General features: G+C 37.4%; 3 protein-coding genes across 3 annotated transcripts; 1 reads left to right on the top strand and 2 right to left on the bottom strand.

Annotated features, from left to right (window-relative positions):
- Positions 1–1,287: 1,287 nt before the first annotated feature.
- On the bottom strand, positions 1,288–4,528 carry LOC139190275 (uncharacterized). Its single transcript, XM_070810242.1, has 4 exons — positions 2,958–4,528; positions 2,741–2,871; positions 2,598–2,673; positions 1,288–2,514 (listed from the first exon to the last, which is right to left on the bottom strand). The coding sequence occupies exons 1-4, from the start codon at positions 4,489–4,491 to the stop codon at positions 1,355–1,357; spliced, it is 2,901 nt and encodes a 966-aa protein (XP_070666343.1). The 5' UTR covers positions 4,492–4,528; the 3' UTR covers positions 1,288–1,354.
- A 4,517-nt stretch (positions 4,529–9,045) lies between these two features.
- On the top strand, positions 9,046–12,638 carry LOC103414248 (transcription factor TGA2.3-like). Its single transcript, XM_008352645.4, has 10 exons — positions 9,046–9,255; positions 9,404–9,507; positions 9,581–9,870; positions 10,307–10,387; positions 10,484–10,543; positions 11,093–11,170; positions 11,258–11,315; positions 11,533–11,804; positions 11,893–12,138; positions 12,221–12,638. The coding sequence occupies exons 1-10, from the start codon at positions 9,191–9,193 to the stop codon at positions 12,365–12,367; spliced, it is 1,401 nt and encodes a 466-aa protein (XP_008350867.2). The 5' UTR covers positions 9,046–9,190; the 3' UTR covers positions 12,368–12,638.
- A 435-nt stretch (positions 12,639–13,073) lies between these two features.
- On the bottom strand, positions 13,074–13,997 carry LOC114820714 (uncharacterized). The gene is made up of 2 exons (XM_029091915.2): positions 13,499–13,997; positions 13,074–13,387 (listed from the first exon to the last, which is right to left on the bottom strand). The coding sequence occupies exons 1-2, from the start codon at positions 13,851–13,853 to the stop codon at positions 13,323–13,325; spliced, it is 420 nt and encodes a 139-aa protein (XP_028947748.1). The 5' UTR covers positions 13,854–13,997; the 3' UTR covers positions 13,074–13,322.
- Positions 13,998–14,247: the final 250 nt, after the last annotated feature.

Below are 14,247 nucleotides of genomic sequence, written 5' to 3'. Positions count from 1 at the left end.
TGTTAATCTACTTACACCCCTAATATATTTACAACAAGAAATACAGGACAAGAGAGGCTTCTGGTGTTCCTGCTGAGTCTGCCACACACTTCTACGGCTAAAACCACAACTGCTGCTTGTCTTGCCATTCCTTTCAAGCAAGCAACCCCTTAATAATTAAAAAAATAATTAGGAATTGATTAATGATTAAATTATTTTAATGTTATACTACTCTTATATTTTTGGGAATGAGGATCATTCCCTGTCCGTTTATCATATATCGTGCATCAATTTTTGTCAAATACTGTTTATATTAAATTTTAAATAAAAAAATTATAATAATTCTGATCAAACGATATACTATAAACGAATACGAACAAAGAATACCTAGGATCCACATAAAAAGATCGTGAGAGGATCTCGTTCTATTTTTGGCCTCATCTACAAAATAATCTGATTTTCGCATCCATCATTTTTCGCGCGCTGACACCCTTCCCCATGATTCGTACGTATATTGCAGCTGCAGGACTTACAGTCCTACTAGTAAATAATAATTGTATACAGTCTATAGAGATAGATGGATTGAGAGACTGAGAGAGGTAAGAGAAAGAGAGGACAGAAACTTTTTTACCCAAAGAGAAGACGTGAAATTGTGTCGTTATCTCGCGCACGGTTATGCGTTTTAACATTTTCATATAATAATGGGTGATTAATTCGACGCAGCGTCGTAGGGATCTCTGTTTTAATGCAAAGAGATCTAAACACTACTGTCTACTCTTTCCCTACAGTGGAGAATGCCTTGCCTACGCTTTAAGTACTAATATGACAACTCAAACTTGGTCAATATGGCAGTGGATTCTTTTGCGTTATTTTGTAATTTGGAGATGTGTAATGTTGTTTGGGTCAATCGACCTCCATCTTAGTTGATTTTTGTCTTAAACAATGATGGCTTACCCTGTTCTCATTAGTTTCTCCTTTTGGCAGTGTAGAGGGCGACGCCTTCGCTTTGCTGCAACCAAGGAAGAAAATATCGGTGATATCGGAAATATCGGTAGTCCGAAAACACGGAAATATCGATGGAAATATCGGTAAAATATCGATATCGATAAAAATTACATGGAAACCACGGAAATTGTAAGAAAAACTTGGAAATTTTTATTGAAACTTTGTAGGATGTTTATTTAGTCAATTATCTATTAGTTTATCACAAAAAATTGGAAGGAAATGCATTGCATGATGGATTTAACATTATCAAGTTGATTATATAGCGATCTGACAAACATTATGAGTGTAGAAAATATGTAGTAATTAATGAAAGAAGTCTAAACACACCATAATCATTTATATATAATGAATTAGTACAATATTTTACACTTTAGAACCACATAGAGTTCCTATGAGGTTCAAATTTGTCACTATCTTCATCATCTCTATGTGTAGAATGAGTGTATTGTGAAGAGTAGTTATCAAATGATAAATCCCCAAAATAGTTTTGCATGTAATTGTTAATATGCCACCCATATGGATCCGAGATTGGTTGAGGTTGTCCATAAGAAAAATCATTTGAAGATTGAGGCTGGGATTGATTCCATGAGTCGCTCGATTCCATCCCAACAGGAATGGGATATGAAGGGTAGGGAAATGGTTGGTTATAAGGATAACCATAGTTACTACTTCCCAATCCAACAGAGTCTGAAGTTCTAGATAACGAGTCATCTTCTTGACTTGACAAAATCTTTTTGCCTCTTTCTCTGCGAGTATAGTCCTTCCCTATGGCACCAATTCCTGGTCCTGCCCGCCTACTGCCATGGTCATCATCCTGGGTTGCATGCGTGAAGTTTGCCTCACCAGTGAAGGGGCTCATATATCCGGGAGGTGGTGGTCCATAATAGTTTCCATATCCACCACCACTACCTCCAGCTCCACTACCTCCAGCTCCACTATGTCCTTCATCATTCCCACCTCCGGTGGTAGGTGAGTCTCCTGATCTTGTACTAGAGCTATCATTAGTATCAGCACGATGTTGTGGTTGTGTAGGATTGGAAAAAGGTGGAATTCCAGTGTTGCTTGGTCTTGGCTGCAAAAGTTCTTCGAAAGAGTCAGTGCTGCTAGATCCCACCTCCTCCTCTAATACTCTTTCTACATTTATCCCTTCATTACGTGCTTCTTCAGCAACTCTGGGAGCTGGGTTGCCTTCATCATCATCTAAATGAAGAGGTCTAATCCATTGAAAAAGTTGGTTACCCTCCGTATCATCATCTTCACCAACAATATCAAACACATCTAGTGGGTCACCACGGTCGACATGATCGATTTCTGCTTCCTTATCTCGAATTTGAAGCTTCATGTTGTAGTAGCAATAAACTAATTTTTCCAAGCTACTATGAGCCAACTTATTTCTTTGCTTTGTGTGGATGAGTGCAAATGTGCTCCAATTTCTTTCACAAGCAGATGAGGAAGCCGTTTGTGATAATACTTTTATTGCTAACTTTCTCACAGTTGGTGCATCGGTCCCATACATGATCCACCATTCAGCTACAATGAAAAATAATGTTGATAAGCCTAATAACTCCAACAAATTCTATTATAAACTTATAGTGAAATATGTTTATACTCACTAGGAGACATATTTGTTCGAGCAGCAACTGATGTTGGTTCTCCAAATGTTCTTCTTGCATCTTTAAACCATGTTAGCTGAATACAATAAATTGTGTTAGTTTAATCCAACAAAGTAATTATTATAATTTAAGTAATTGTGTACCTCATTTCCAAATTGGCCAACTGCTGGTGATGCAGGGTCTAATTTATTGTATACATTATGTACAGCACGTATAAGGTTACCATCATCTCCAACACCGGGTCTGTATTGGTATCGGGGATTCAAATAATATGCTGTTCAAAGAAACACATACTCTAATAAGATAAATAATACTTATGCAACTAAAGAAATGAATTGCAAATTATGACATAATTTATACCTGCTGCATGCAAATCGTGGTATAATGTTTTATACCATCGGTCTTCAATTATTTTTACGACCCACCTTGCACCATGTTTTCTTTCCAATTCATCCTTCACTACACGCATCAATTCATATACAGCCCCCATAGTAGGATACACTTCTGTGTCAACGATCCGTAAAACTTTGTAAAGAGGTTCAAACACTTGACACACATGTTCTGTTTGACTCCAAAAAGCATGATCAAGCACTATACTTTCCACCATACGACCTGTATTTGAGCGGCTGAAATTGTGGTTGGCCCAATCGTCACTAGTGAATAGTTGCTTCAACCCTGCTTTCTTCTTGAGTAGGCTGTTTAATGCAATATAGTTGGTGGCGAATCGAGTGGTAGCTGGACGAATAATTTCTCCTCTGCAAAATTCACGCATCTTTGCCAACAACCAACCGTGATTGTAAATATAATTAGTGATCGTTCTAGCTCTTTTGACCACAGTAGCAACATTCTCTCTCTTTCCCATTGCCTCAAACATAAGATCAATACAATGTGCTGCACATGATGTCCAAAACACATTATGATGCTTCATTAACTTTTTTCCAGCTTTGACAAATGCAGAACCGTTGTCGGTCACGACTTGGACAACATTATGCTCTCCCACCTCCATGATTACATCCCTCAATAATTTGTAAATATACTTGTAATTCTTTATATGGTCTGAAGCATCAACAGACTTCAGAAAAATTGTCTTGCCCTTGGAGTATACCATGAAGTTGATGATAGATAATCTGGTCGGGCCGGTCCATCCGTCACACATGATTGTGCAACCATTAGTTTCCCACTTTGACCTCAACTTGTTAACATACTCGCCAATGTCTTTATACTCCATATCCAAATATTTGTTTCTTATCTCATAGGGAGTGGGAGGTTGTACTCCAACACCGGCCTGTTGACATCCCACTACCATATTTTTGAAATGATGTGATGAAGCCTTCGCAGCAGGGACATTTTCATAGATAAAGAACTTGCTAATTAGACGCCCCATTCCCTCCTTCACATTACCTCCCTTGAAATAACTCCAAACACTCTTTTGACGTGCGTTGGATGACTTATATAAACTTGGGGCTATTGGTGGTGTTGGTTGTGATTCTCTAAGACTGCCTCCCCGTCTCATTTGTGCACCACCACTTGTCCCGGAACCTTGTCCCCTATTAGGAATTTTATGAAGGTGTTCTCTTTCCCATGCTGACTGTTTGGAGGCACGTAATGCTTGTTTCAAACTGCGTCGTTCTTCAGGTCCCATGTCATCATCACATTCGTCCTCATCGTCATCCTCATCACTGTCAACCGCTTGGCCATAGACTTCTCCCCGTAGCCCAGCTCGAATATTTTCCATTCCTTGTGTCATCTTTTCCTTCTGCTGTTTTTTATTTTTTAATAATGTGCTGATGAATGCCTTCACTTCTGGGGGGACATTATCGCATCGTTGGACATTTTTTGATGGATCTAATCCACTAAGATGATACTTCAGTCGTGTCACTCCGCCACTCTTCATTACCCGACCACAATATTTGCAAATTGTGCCATGTTTGTTTCCGTCTATTGGGTCCCCATGTTCCCAAGCTGGATCACGTTTACTTGACATCTTAAACGTACCTATATTTATTTTTCATTAAAATTAGACAATTATTTTTTGATAAAAATAAGAGAACCTAAATAATAAAGTTATTCTACAGAAGAATTAAATACAAAGTAAAGAAAATGATTGTAAAAAGTTAAGTAATTATACAAATAATATGGAATAATAAAACCTAATATTAATGAATAATAATCCAATTTGATAATAATTCAATTTAATGAATAATAATCCAATTTGATAAAAAAAAATCCTAATATAAAACATGGTGATGAATAATAATCCAATTTGATAATAATAATCCAATTTGATAATAATCCAATTTAATGAATAATCCACCAATTTGATAAAAAAATTATCCTAAATTAAAACATGGTGATGAATCATAATCCAATTTGATAATAATAATCCAATTTGATAATAATCCAATTTAATGAATAATCCACCAATTTGATAAAAAATTTATCCTAATATAAAACATGGTGATGAATAATAATCCAATTTGATAATAATCCAATTTAATGAATAATCCACCAATTTGATAAAAAAATTATCCTAAATTAAAACATGGTGATGAATAATAATCCAATTTGATAATAATAATCCAATTTGATAATAATCCAATTTAATGAATAATCCACCAATTTGATAAAAAATTTATCCTAATATAAAACATGGTGATGAATAATAATCCAATTTGATAATAATCCAATTTAATGAATAATCCACCAATTTGATAAAAAAATTATCCTAAATTAAAACATGGTGATGAATAATAATCCAATTTGATAATAATCCAATTTAATGAATAATCCACCAATTTGATAAAAAAATTATCCTAATATAAAACATGGTGATGAATAATAATCCAATTTGATAATAATCCAATTTAATGAATAATCCACCAATTTGATAAAAAAATTATCCTAATATAAAAGAATAATAATCCAATTTGATAATAAAAAAACCTAATATAAAAGAATAATAATCCAATTTGATAATAAAAAAATCTAATATTAAAGAATAATAATCCAATTTGATAATAAAAAAACCTAATATTAATGAATAATAATCCAATTTGATAATGAAGATGGTAAGGGAAATAAAATAATAAATAATATTAAACATATTAAAATTATCCTAGGGAATAATTATACAACATTACTTAATTACTTAAAACAATTAATATTAACATTACTTAATTACTTACAAAAATTAACATGCAAGTATTAATTACTTAAAAAGATTCACATACGAGTCCACACAAATTTATTTGTTGTTGTATAAATTACAATAATATAAATTTAAGTTTGTAAACTTACCTTAAATATTGAAGCCTTTGTGTTCAAGCTTTGGAATGGATCTGGAATGACTTTGAAAATGGTAAGGAAAATAAAATAATAAATAACATTAAAATTATCCTAGGGAATAATTATACAACATTATTTAATTACTTAAAACAATTAATATTAACATTACTTAATTACTTACAAAAATTAACATAATTAACATGCAAGTAATTACTTAAAAAAATTAACATACGAGTGCACACAAATTTATTTGTTTTTGTATAAATTACAATAATATAAATTTAAGTTTGTAAACTGACCTTAAATATGGAAGCCTTTGTGTTGCTTGGCGTTGGAAAGGATCTGGAATGGTTTTGAAAATGGTATGGGAAGAAGAATGTAAGTTAAAATTCGGTGAATGCCTCTGATGATGAAAGAATGTAAGTATATAACAGACATTGACACTGTTTTACATGTGAAAGACATTGACACTGTTTTGCATATGAAAGACTGTCACACGCTTTCATTATTAAAGCAGTAGTATTTGTTGTGCATGTTCTGAAATTGCAAAAAGTTCTTTGGATCATTGTATCAGAGAGGTAGACATAGGTTTGGAATGATTTGGTTTTCAATAATTTGGAGCATTGGATGCTTTTTTTTCTAACATGCCATCACTCAGACAGTCAAAAAGACTGAATAACTCACACACTCCACCACACACACACTTCGAGACCCCCCCCACCACACCACACACGCACACCACACACGTACTACCCTATTCCCGAATCCTCTCAGTCTCTCTCGAATCCTCTCAGTCTCTCTCCTCTCAGTCTCTCTCGAATCCTCTCAGTCTCTCTCTTCTCTCTTCTCTCTCTGAGGTCGGTCTGAGCCTTCGCTCTCACCGAGAAGTTCTCAGTCTTCTCCCTCCCTTCCCCCTTCTCCACTTCTTCCACACACACACACAGAGACATCATCACCGAGAAGTTCTCAGTCCTCGTCCGTGTCTCCGTGTCTCCGTGTCTCCCTGTCTCCCTCTGCTCCTCCCATCTCACCCGCCCTAAACCCAGCCGTCGACACCACTCCTTAACCGTCCGTGTCTCCGTGTCTCCCTGTCTCCCTCTGTCTCCGTAGTCCAAGCCGTCGACACCACTGAGGACCACGAACTTGTCCCAGCCGTCTTGGATTCGTGAGGAAGACGATGTTCCAGGCTCCTACTTCTCTTCTTCCCCTGTATTACTTTAAATTTTTGTAAAGATTTCAATTTTTCTGCATGTTGCACACCTTTGTTGTACTGAAATTGATTTTAGGGATTTAGGAATTAGGGTTCTATTTTTGTACAGATTGCGATTTATCTGCATGTTGCTTGATTTTTGTACTGAAATAGATTTTAGGGATTTAGGAATTAGGGATTCAATTCAGTTGCTTTGAATCCGAATTTGGGGATTTAGGGATCGGTTCATTTGCTTTGATTTTTGTACTCAAATCGTTCTTCTCGGCTTGTAAACATGTTGATTTTTGTAATGAAATCGTTCTTGTCGGAATCATGTATTGTAGATTCAGTTCATTAGGCTGGAAATTAGCATTTGGGGATTTAGGGTTTCGGATTATTTGCTCCGGCCGTGTTCTCCGACGTGTCCATACCAAATATCGCGATAGTTTCGAAAATATCGCGATATTATCGATATTATCGATAATATCGCGATATTATGCCGAAAACTAGTTGGATAGTTACTAAAATATCGGGGTCCCCAAAAAACGATAATATCGGCGATATTTCGCCGATATTATCGATATTTTCTACTGTGGCTGCAACGTCCTTCTTGTTGAACCCTTCTGCATTGTGTTAGTGGTTGTTTATTTGTTTGCTTCTGTGTAAGCTTTTGGGGTTTAGTTTTGGTCTCTTGGCACTGGAATGGATTCCTCAGTTTACCCAAAAAAAAAATAAAAAACTTTAGATACAAATTTTAACTTTTTTTGTTTGGCTTGCATTTTTTGTTTAGGATACCGCGATGAAATCTCAGTGTTTCACAAAAGTTTCTCTCTTAGAGTAGTTCTACCGCTAACACAAATGTGCTAGCACACATCGCATTTATCCACTTAGTGAACAGTGATAGACCCTAATGAACAGTAATAGGCCAAGGGCATCTCCATCCCTAAAAAAATGCACTGGCACCTAACCCATTTAAAATTTATTAATTTTTTTATAAAAGAATAAAATTTTGGGAGAAAAACATGAACTGTTGATCTGTGATTGGATGGTCCAGATCAAAAGTGAAATTCAAATTTTTTACCGTTGGAAATACAACGGTCTAGAAAAATTAGCCGTTGGAAATCCAACGGCAGACAGTGGGCCGCGTCGCCTACCCGGGGTGAGATGTGAGTGCGCTTGCGCTACGGGCCCCGCCTCTTAACGGCTGTTGGGTACTCTTGCCCACGGCCGCGTGAACTCCACGCGCCATGCGCAAAACAAAAAAGGGGCCGATCCCTTGGTCAGTCAAGTTTGGGCTGGCCTGGGTGCCAGACAAGTTTGTGGGCTAGAGTGGATTAACTAAGTCCCAGCCTGATTTTTTGACTGGCTGCCGGCCTAATGTGCCTCTGGTGAAAGTGCTCTTACGATAACATGACACTACATTAATATTTCAAACTAATCACACACAATCATAAATTTTGATGTGCTAATAATACATGATTGATTTGAATTCCTCTTCCTAAAAGTTCTTCTCGAGAGAAGAAAAGAGAAAGAACCCTAAACACTACTACTCTATACTCTTGAGTACAGGAAGAGACCCTGGAGCTAAAAGAATCAACAACATAGGGGTCTTATTTGTCTTGGGCCAAGTGGACTAGTTGTCCCACGCTCCTCCTCAATTTTTACATCATTTTCTCGATTTGGGTTTTCAAAATACATTGGATTTTGCTTTGCTTAATAAGCATAAACAGAGCAGAGATTGTAGGCTTGTAGCAGAGTGAAAAGGCCAAGACTGGAGAGAGTGTTCGAAACGCTCTAAAGCGAGAGACTGAGGAAACGTAAGGCCCCTCTCTCTCTCTCTCTCTCTCTCGCTCTCTCGCTCTGGGGGTATTGGGAAGCTAAAATCCCAAGTCAGAAAGCAATAATAAAAAGCCTGTTGTTTTAAAATTTATTAAAAAGGGTGTCCTGATACGCTATCCTCTTCTTAAAGCTACATCAAGATTTTCTTGACTTCACTCACCCTGCTCTGTCTCTCCCCCTTCTCCACTGTAAAAGGTCGTTTGAAGATCTTCGTTTTTTACCTTTTCTTTGCTTTAAAGTGATACAGGCAGAAGGAATCACCACCCAATCAGTAAAAAAAATGCAGAGCTTCAAAGCAGCGTCAACAAACCCAGAATTCTACTCCCACTCTTCCTTCTATTTCAGGTCTATCGTTCTCCCGTCTTCTTACTGGTTATGTTTACGTTTTTTGGCGTATGAGAAATGGGTTGTGCGTAAAAAACATAAAGTCTTGAAATTTAGCAGTAAAAGATAAACCCAATTGCTCTGTTTTTTCTGCGATGTGAAAAAACAGGGGAGACGACAGTGACCGGAACCAAACGCGTTTTACGGATCTTGGAGAGCTTGAACAGTCCGCTACCGCCTTCCCTCACGATGATGCTGTTGTTTTAAGCCCAAGTATCCTCTCTGTCTCTCTCTCCTCCTTTCTGTCTCTTTCTCTCTCTAATATATGGGTTTTAATCTGGTGTAGGCTCCATGTTCAGCTTAAAAGCAAACAATGTTGGCGGTGTACCTGATAGCTTGCAGTACGGGACCTTGAACGTTGGCGGGTGTTTGGACATAGGATCAACTATAACCGGAACAGGAGGAGGAGGGTGTGTGGACACAGGACAGCAGCAGCCATACATGTACCAGCAGCAGAAAGGGACGACGTCGTCTGGAAACGGACACTTTGAGAATTGGGGTGATAATTCAGCCATGGCTGACAACAGCCAGCAGACTGACACTTCGACGGATGTTGACACCGATGACAAAAACCATGTATCACCATCTCTCTCTTGGTCTCTGTTTCATGAGCATATGTGTCTGCTAGACTGCTACCATACTTTTTCATAGGAATCTTTCTATAGGCTTAGTGGAATTGAGAATCTTTTGAAATTTGGAATTTTGGATTATCATCCATGTTGTTTCAAGCTTCAAGACGTTTGTTCGGTCAGTTGGCTAGAACTGTGCCCACGCCTCACCTCCTTTGCATTATAGTTCGAATCTCCCTCCTATAAATTATAGTAATTTAGAATATCGCTTTGTCAGTTAAAAAGATAGCTTCCAGAATGTTTTCAATTCAATTAGTACCTTAATAACTTGGCCCATATCTTAAGTTGATTTGCTTTAAATCTGCATATTTTACTGTAAACTTTATTTAGCTTTCTAATTTTTTAGTGTCAGTGGATTAATGTGAGATACGATTTTGTTTTAGCTTCATGGAGTGCAGCATGGAGCACTAATGGTAGTGGATTCCACAGAGCAGGCAAAGGAAAGAACTACTGGTGACCAAAAGGTTAGGATATTTGGATTATTGATCAAAGTGATTTTATTAATTAGAAAGTAATTTTCGATCTTAAATGCTAATCCCATTAAGCTAACTTATCTACAGACACTACGTAGGCTGGCCCAGAACAGAGAAGCAGCAAGGAAGAGTCGACTAAGGAAGAAAGTATACATCTTTACCTTCCATCGGCACGTATTTGAATGTCTTTTTTCTTTTTAATTTCATCGAGAGAGGCTTCCCTACACCTTGTTAGGCCGTGACATCTTACACTAATTACGTAACGTCACGTGAGAGCATTAAAACACATGGTTTACCGCGGTGTAGGTCTGTAACCCAGCGTCTAAATCTTTTAGCTATGTTGAGACAAAATCTTGGTATCAAACCTGAAGATTCACTGCCAGGTCTATAAAAATTAGGTTAGCCTTAAATGCTTCTCAGCCTTCTCATTCTCTTTAATAGCAAAGGCTTTTTTTTTGTAGCCTCCCTCCCCTTTTTCACTTCTCTTTTGGTGGGATTTTACCCTTTTAACCATTTACTTTCTGCTCCCTTCCTCTACTTTTCTTACCTTTTGATGCCCTTCTAGTTAATTGATGTTCCCCACAAATTTACCGAGCCTCTTCAACCTTGAACTGTTGAATGAAAATGTTACATTGTCTTAAGTTAATGAATGGAACATATTTGGATCATTTATAGGTTTTGGTTTTGGATACATAGGCATATGTCCAGCAGCTGGAAAATAGTCGACTTAGGCTTTCGCAGCTAGAGCAAGAGCTTCAGCGAGCCCGCCAGCAGGTGAACGACTTTGTATTTTTCATCGGTAATGTGTGTGTGTATGCATATATGTAATTATTCATTTCTTCTGGTGGTGTTTCAATGCAGGGTATATATATTGCAGATGGACTTCCAGGGGATCATGGTCATTCAGTGGCAGGAAATGGTAAGTTATTTCAGTTGGATCCATGAAGATTTTAGTTAGTTTTGTTAATTAAAGAAAACGAAGCATAAAATGCTGTAAAGGTTTTCCAATTTCTTGTTTCCTGCATTCAATGAACAATCGCTTGCAGTTCGGGGTAACTTGTAGAGAATATATGATATGATATTTGGAAAAGCATGTCCTGATCCAATGGTTTCTGATAACTGATTGTACTTGTCAGGGGCCTTAACATTCAACTTGGAGTATGCACGCTGGCTTGAAGAACATCAGCGGCTGATACATGATATGCGATCAGCTGTGAATTCCCATATGGGAGATAATGAATTGCGGATTCTCGTTGACAGCGTAATGACACATTATGATGAGATATTCAGGTTGAAGAGCATTGCTGCAAAGATTGATGTGTTTCACATGCTCTCTGGAATGTGGAAGACACCTGCTGAAAGGTGTTTTATGTGGTTGGGTGGATTCCGCTCGTCTGAACTTCTCAAGGTGATCTTCTATTTGATTTTGTTTTTTAAGTTGTATATACTTCACCGTAGGCCTATCTTTAATCGTGATTTTATCATTGGATATTCAGATACTTGGGAACCACCTCGAACCTTTAACAGATCAGCAGTTGATGGGAATATGCAATCTGCAGCAATCCTCCCAACAGGCTGAAGATGCCTTGTCACAAGGGATGGAAGCTTTGCAACAATCTCTTGTGGAAACACTTTCCTCGCCGATTCATTGCCCCACTGGTTCTGATAATGTCGCGGACTACATGGGCCAAATGGCAATTGCTATGGGAAAGCTGGCCACACTTGAGAATTTCCTTCACCAGGTAACCAAGCGCGCTTATCATATCTTTATGCACATACATTTGATATACAAAAACTAACTTGCACACCTTTTTTACTTGTTAGGCCGACCTTTTGAGACAGCAAACTCTGCAACAATTGCATCGGATTCTGACCACTCGCCAAGCAGCTCGCGCCCTTCTTGTCATCAGTGACTACTTCTCTCGTCTCCGAGCACTCAGTTCTTTATGGCAAGCGCGTCCCAGGGACTAATGTTGTTCACTATCAGCTCGACCGCCCCACCTTAGGACCTACAAAAAAAGTTAGGTATTTCCCCCCTTATTAGTAAACCAGCTCTAGTGCTGAGACCATGAAGATGGTTAACCATCAAAATTGCAGATTCGGGCTTTTCGGACCCCCTTTTTTTCCTTATGATGCTTTTCGAAACGTCGATGATTAGGAAAGGTCGACTGGTGATTTCCTAGCATGTAATTAAGGTAAAAGAATATGTCCTCTTTAGCATAAATGGATGGATGTATACTCATTTTAGCATTATGTTCTATACTAATCGCATCAGATAGTCTGTGGGGACTGGAATCATTTTTGGAGAACCTGAATTGTAGGAAGTGGCTAGTTGTTTCATTCCTTGACTTTTACAAAAATCTCGCCTAATAGTAAAAAAGGGGAAAACTAATGAAAATGATTTGAAAATTTTGAGTTTTAACGATAATGACAAAATAAAGGGTAAAGTGAATAGTACTAGGGCTGATTTTTTAGTGTAAACATGTGGTTTTTCATTAAAGTGAACAGTATCGGGAACTTTTTGTTAATGTTCCCTTAAAAAAGTGTATTGATTTCCGAACTTTTGTTTTCTCCTTTGGCCCTTCTGATTTTGTTTTGATTTATTCAATTCGAAGGCAAGAAAACAAAGAGGATTGCACGAAAAGAAAAAATCACTACCCTAATCAAAACGGCGAAATATGGCATATTCCTTTGTGTTTTGTTATTTGATACGACCAAATAAATAAATTGGGTTACAATGAGGTAGTATTTTAGAGTAATTGTAACTAATACATCCTGAAAATGGTATATAATTAAATCTTCCCGAGTTCCCTTATGGCACATGATGCTTGCAGTGTTTATACTGCAAAATTTTCCCCCGTCGGTAATCTGTTTTGTTTTGAAACACTCTGGGCCGTGACATTATTTGAGGTTGGCAAACTTGTGCTCATGACTGCTTGTTCATGTTCTCCACTCGCTTGTAAGTTCTTCTCCTGTCGTTGTTCATCCTTCCTGCCGGACACCAGACAAAAATTAGTCACTGATAAATTAAAATTGAATAAAATCCTTCTTTTTCTATGCGGAAAGAGTAATCGTAATTAAGAAAGGATTAGAGTGATTTACTTGGCCTGCAATCTCTTCTGGATTTTACAGCTTGTGGGATAAAAACTCCAGTCCCAGTAACATTGCTGTTTTCCCACAACTTTGCAAGGGAAGCTGGTACTGCATAATTACTACTGTTCTTATTTCCCAACCAGCTTATATATCCAAGTGATGATGAAATAGTGTGACCTGCAGGACGTTTGGTGACACTGCTACTAAATGAGTTATATTTTGCGCTTTTCGAGTCCGGAAAATCTTCATTGTCAGATGTCAACGCCAAAATCTGGCTTCTAATCTCGGCAAAAAAGACATCATCGTCGTCGACATAAGCACTTTCATCCTCGAATGCAAGATTAGCGTTTGTGAGCATTTCCATGTTGAATTATTGATCAATAGTACTGAAATCAAAAGTGCTTTTTCTGTTTTGGGATGTCTGATCAGGAAATGGTGAGTTGGGTTGTTGAAGGGAAAAGTTCGGGATTTATATACAAAGTTTGGGAGAGATCGAAGAACACAAAATACTACGTTTGTGGTCAAAAATGGATATAGATGCAGAAATGCTGATTTGCACATTATCTGCCTGCAAATGAATCCAAATTCAAGAATATGTCATGCACGTAAGTTAAGAACATGTCAATTCGTTATGCTTATTAAATTCGTCTGCACTGTTCACGATAGATAATGTGGATGACTAATGACAATTAACTATCTTTAATTAGCAAGTTTAGGGGCTTTAATTAATTAATTATTTTATTTCAAATTTCTTTTTT

Source organism: Malus domestica, chromosome 13 (assembly GCF_042453785.1).
Source record: "Malus domestica chromosome 13, GDT2T_hap1".
NCBI classification, from domain to species: domain Eukaryota; kingdom Viridiplantae; phylum Streptophyta; class Magnoliopsida; order Rosales; family Rosaceae; genus Malus; species Malus domestica.
The sequence above is the reverse complement of the archived record's forward strand: the minus strand, read 5'-3'. Positions and strand labels throughout refer to the sequence as shown.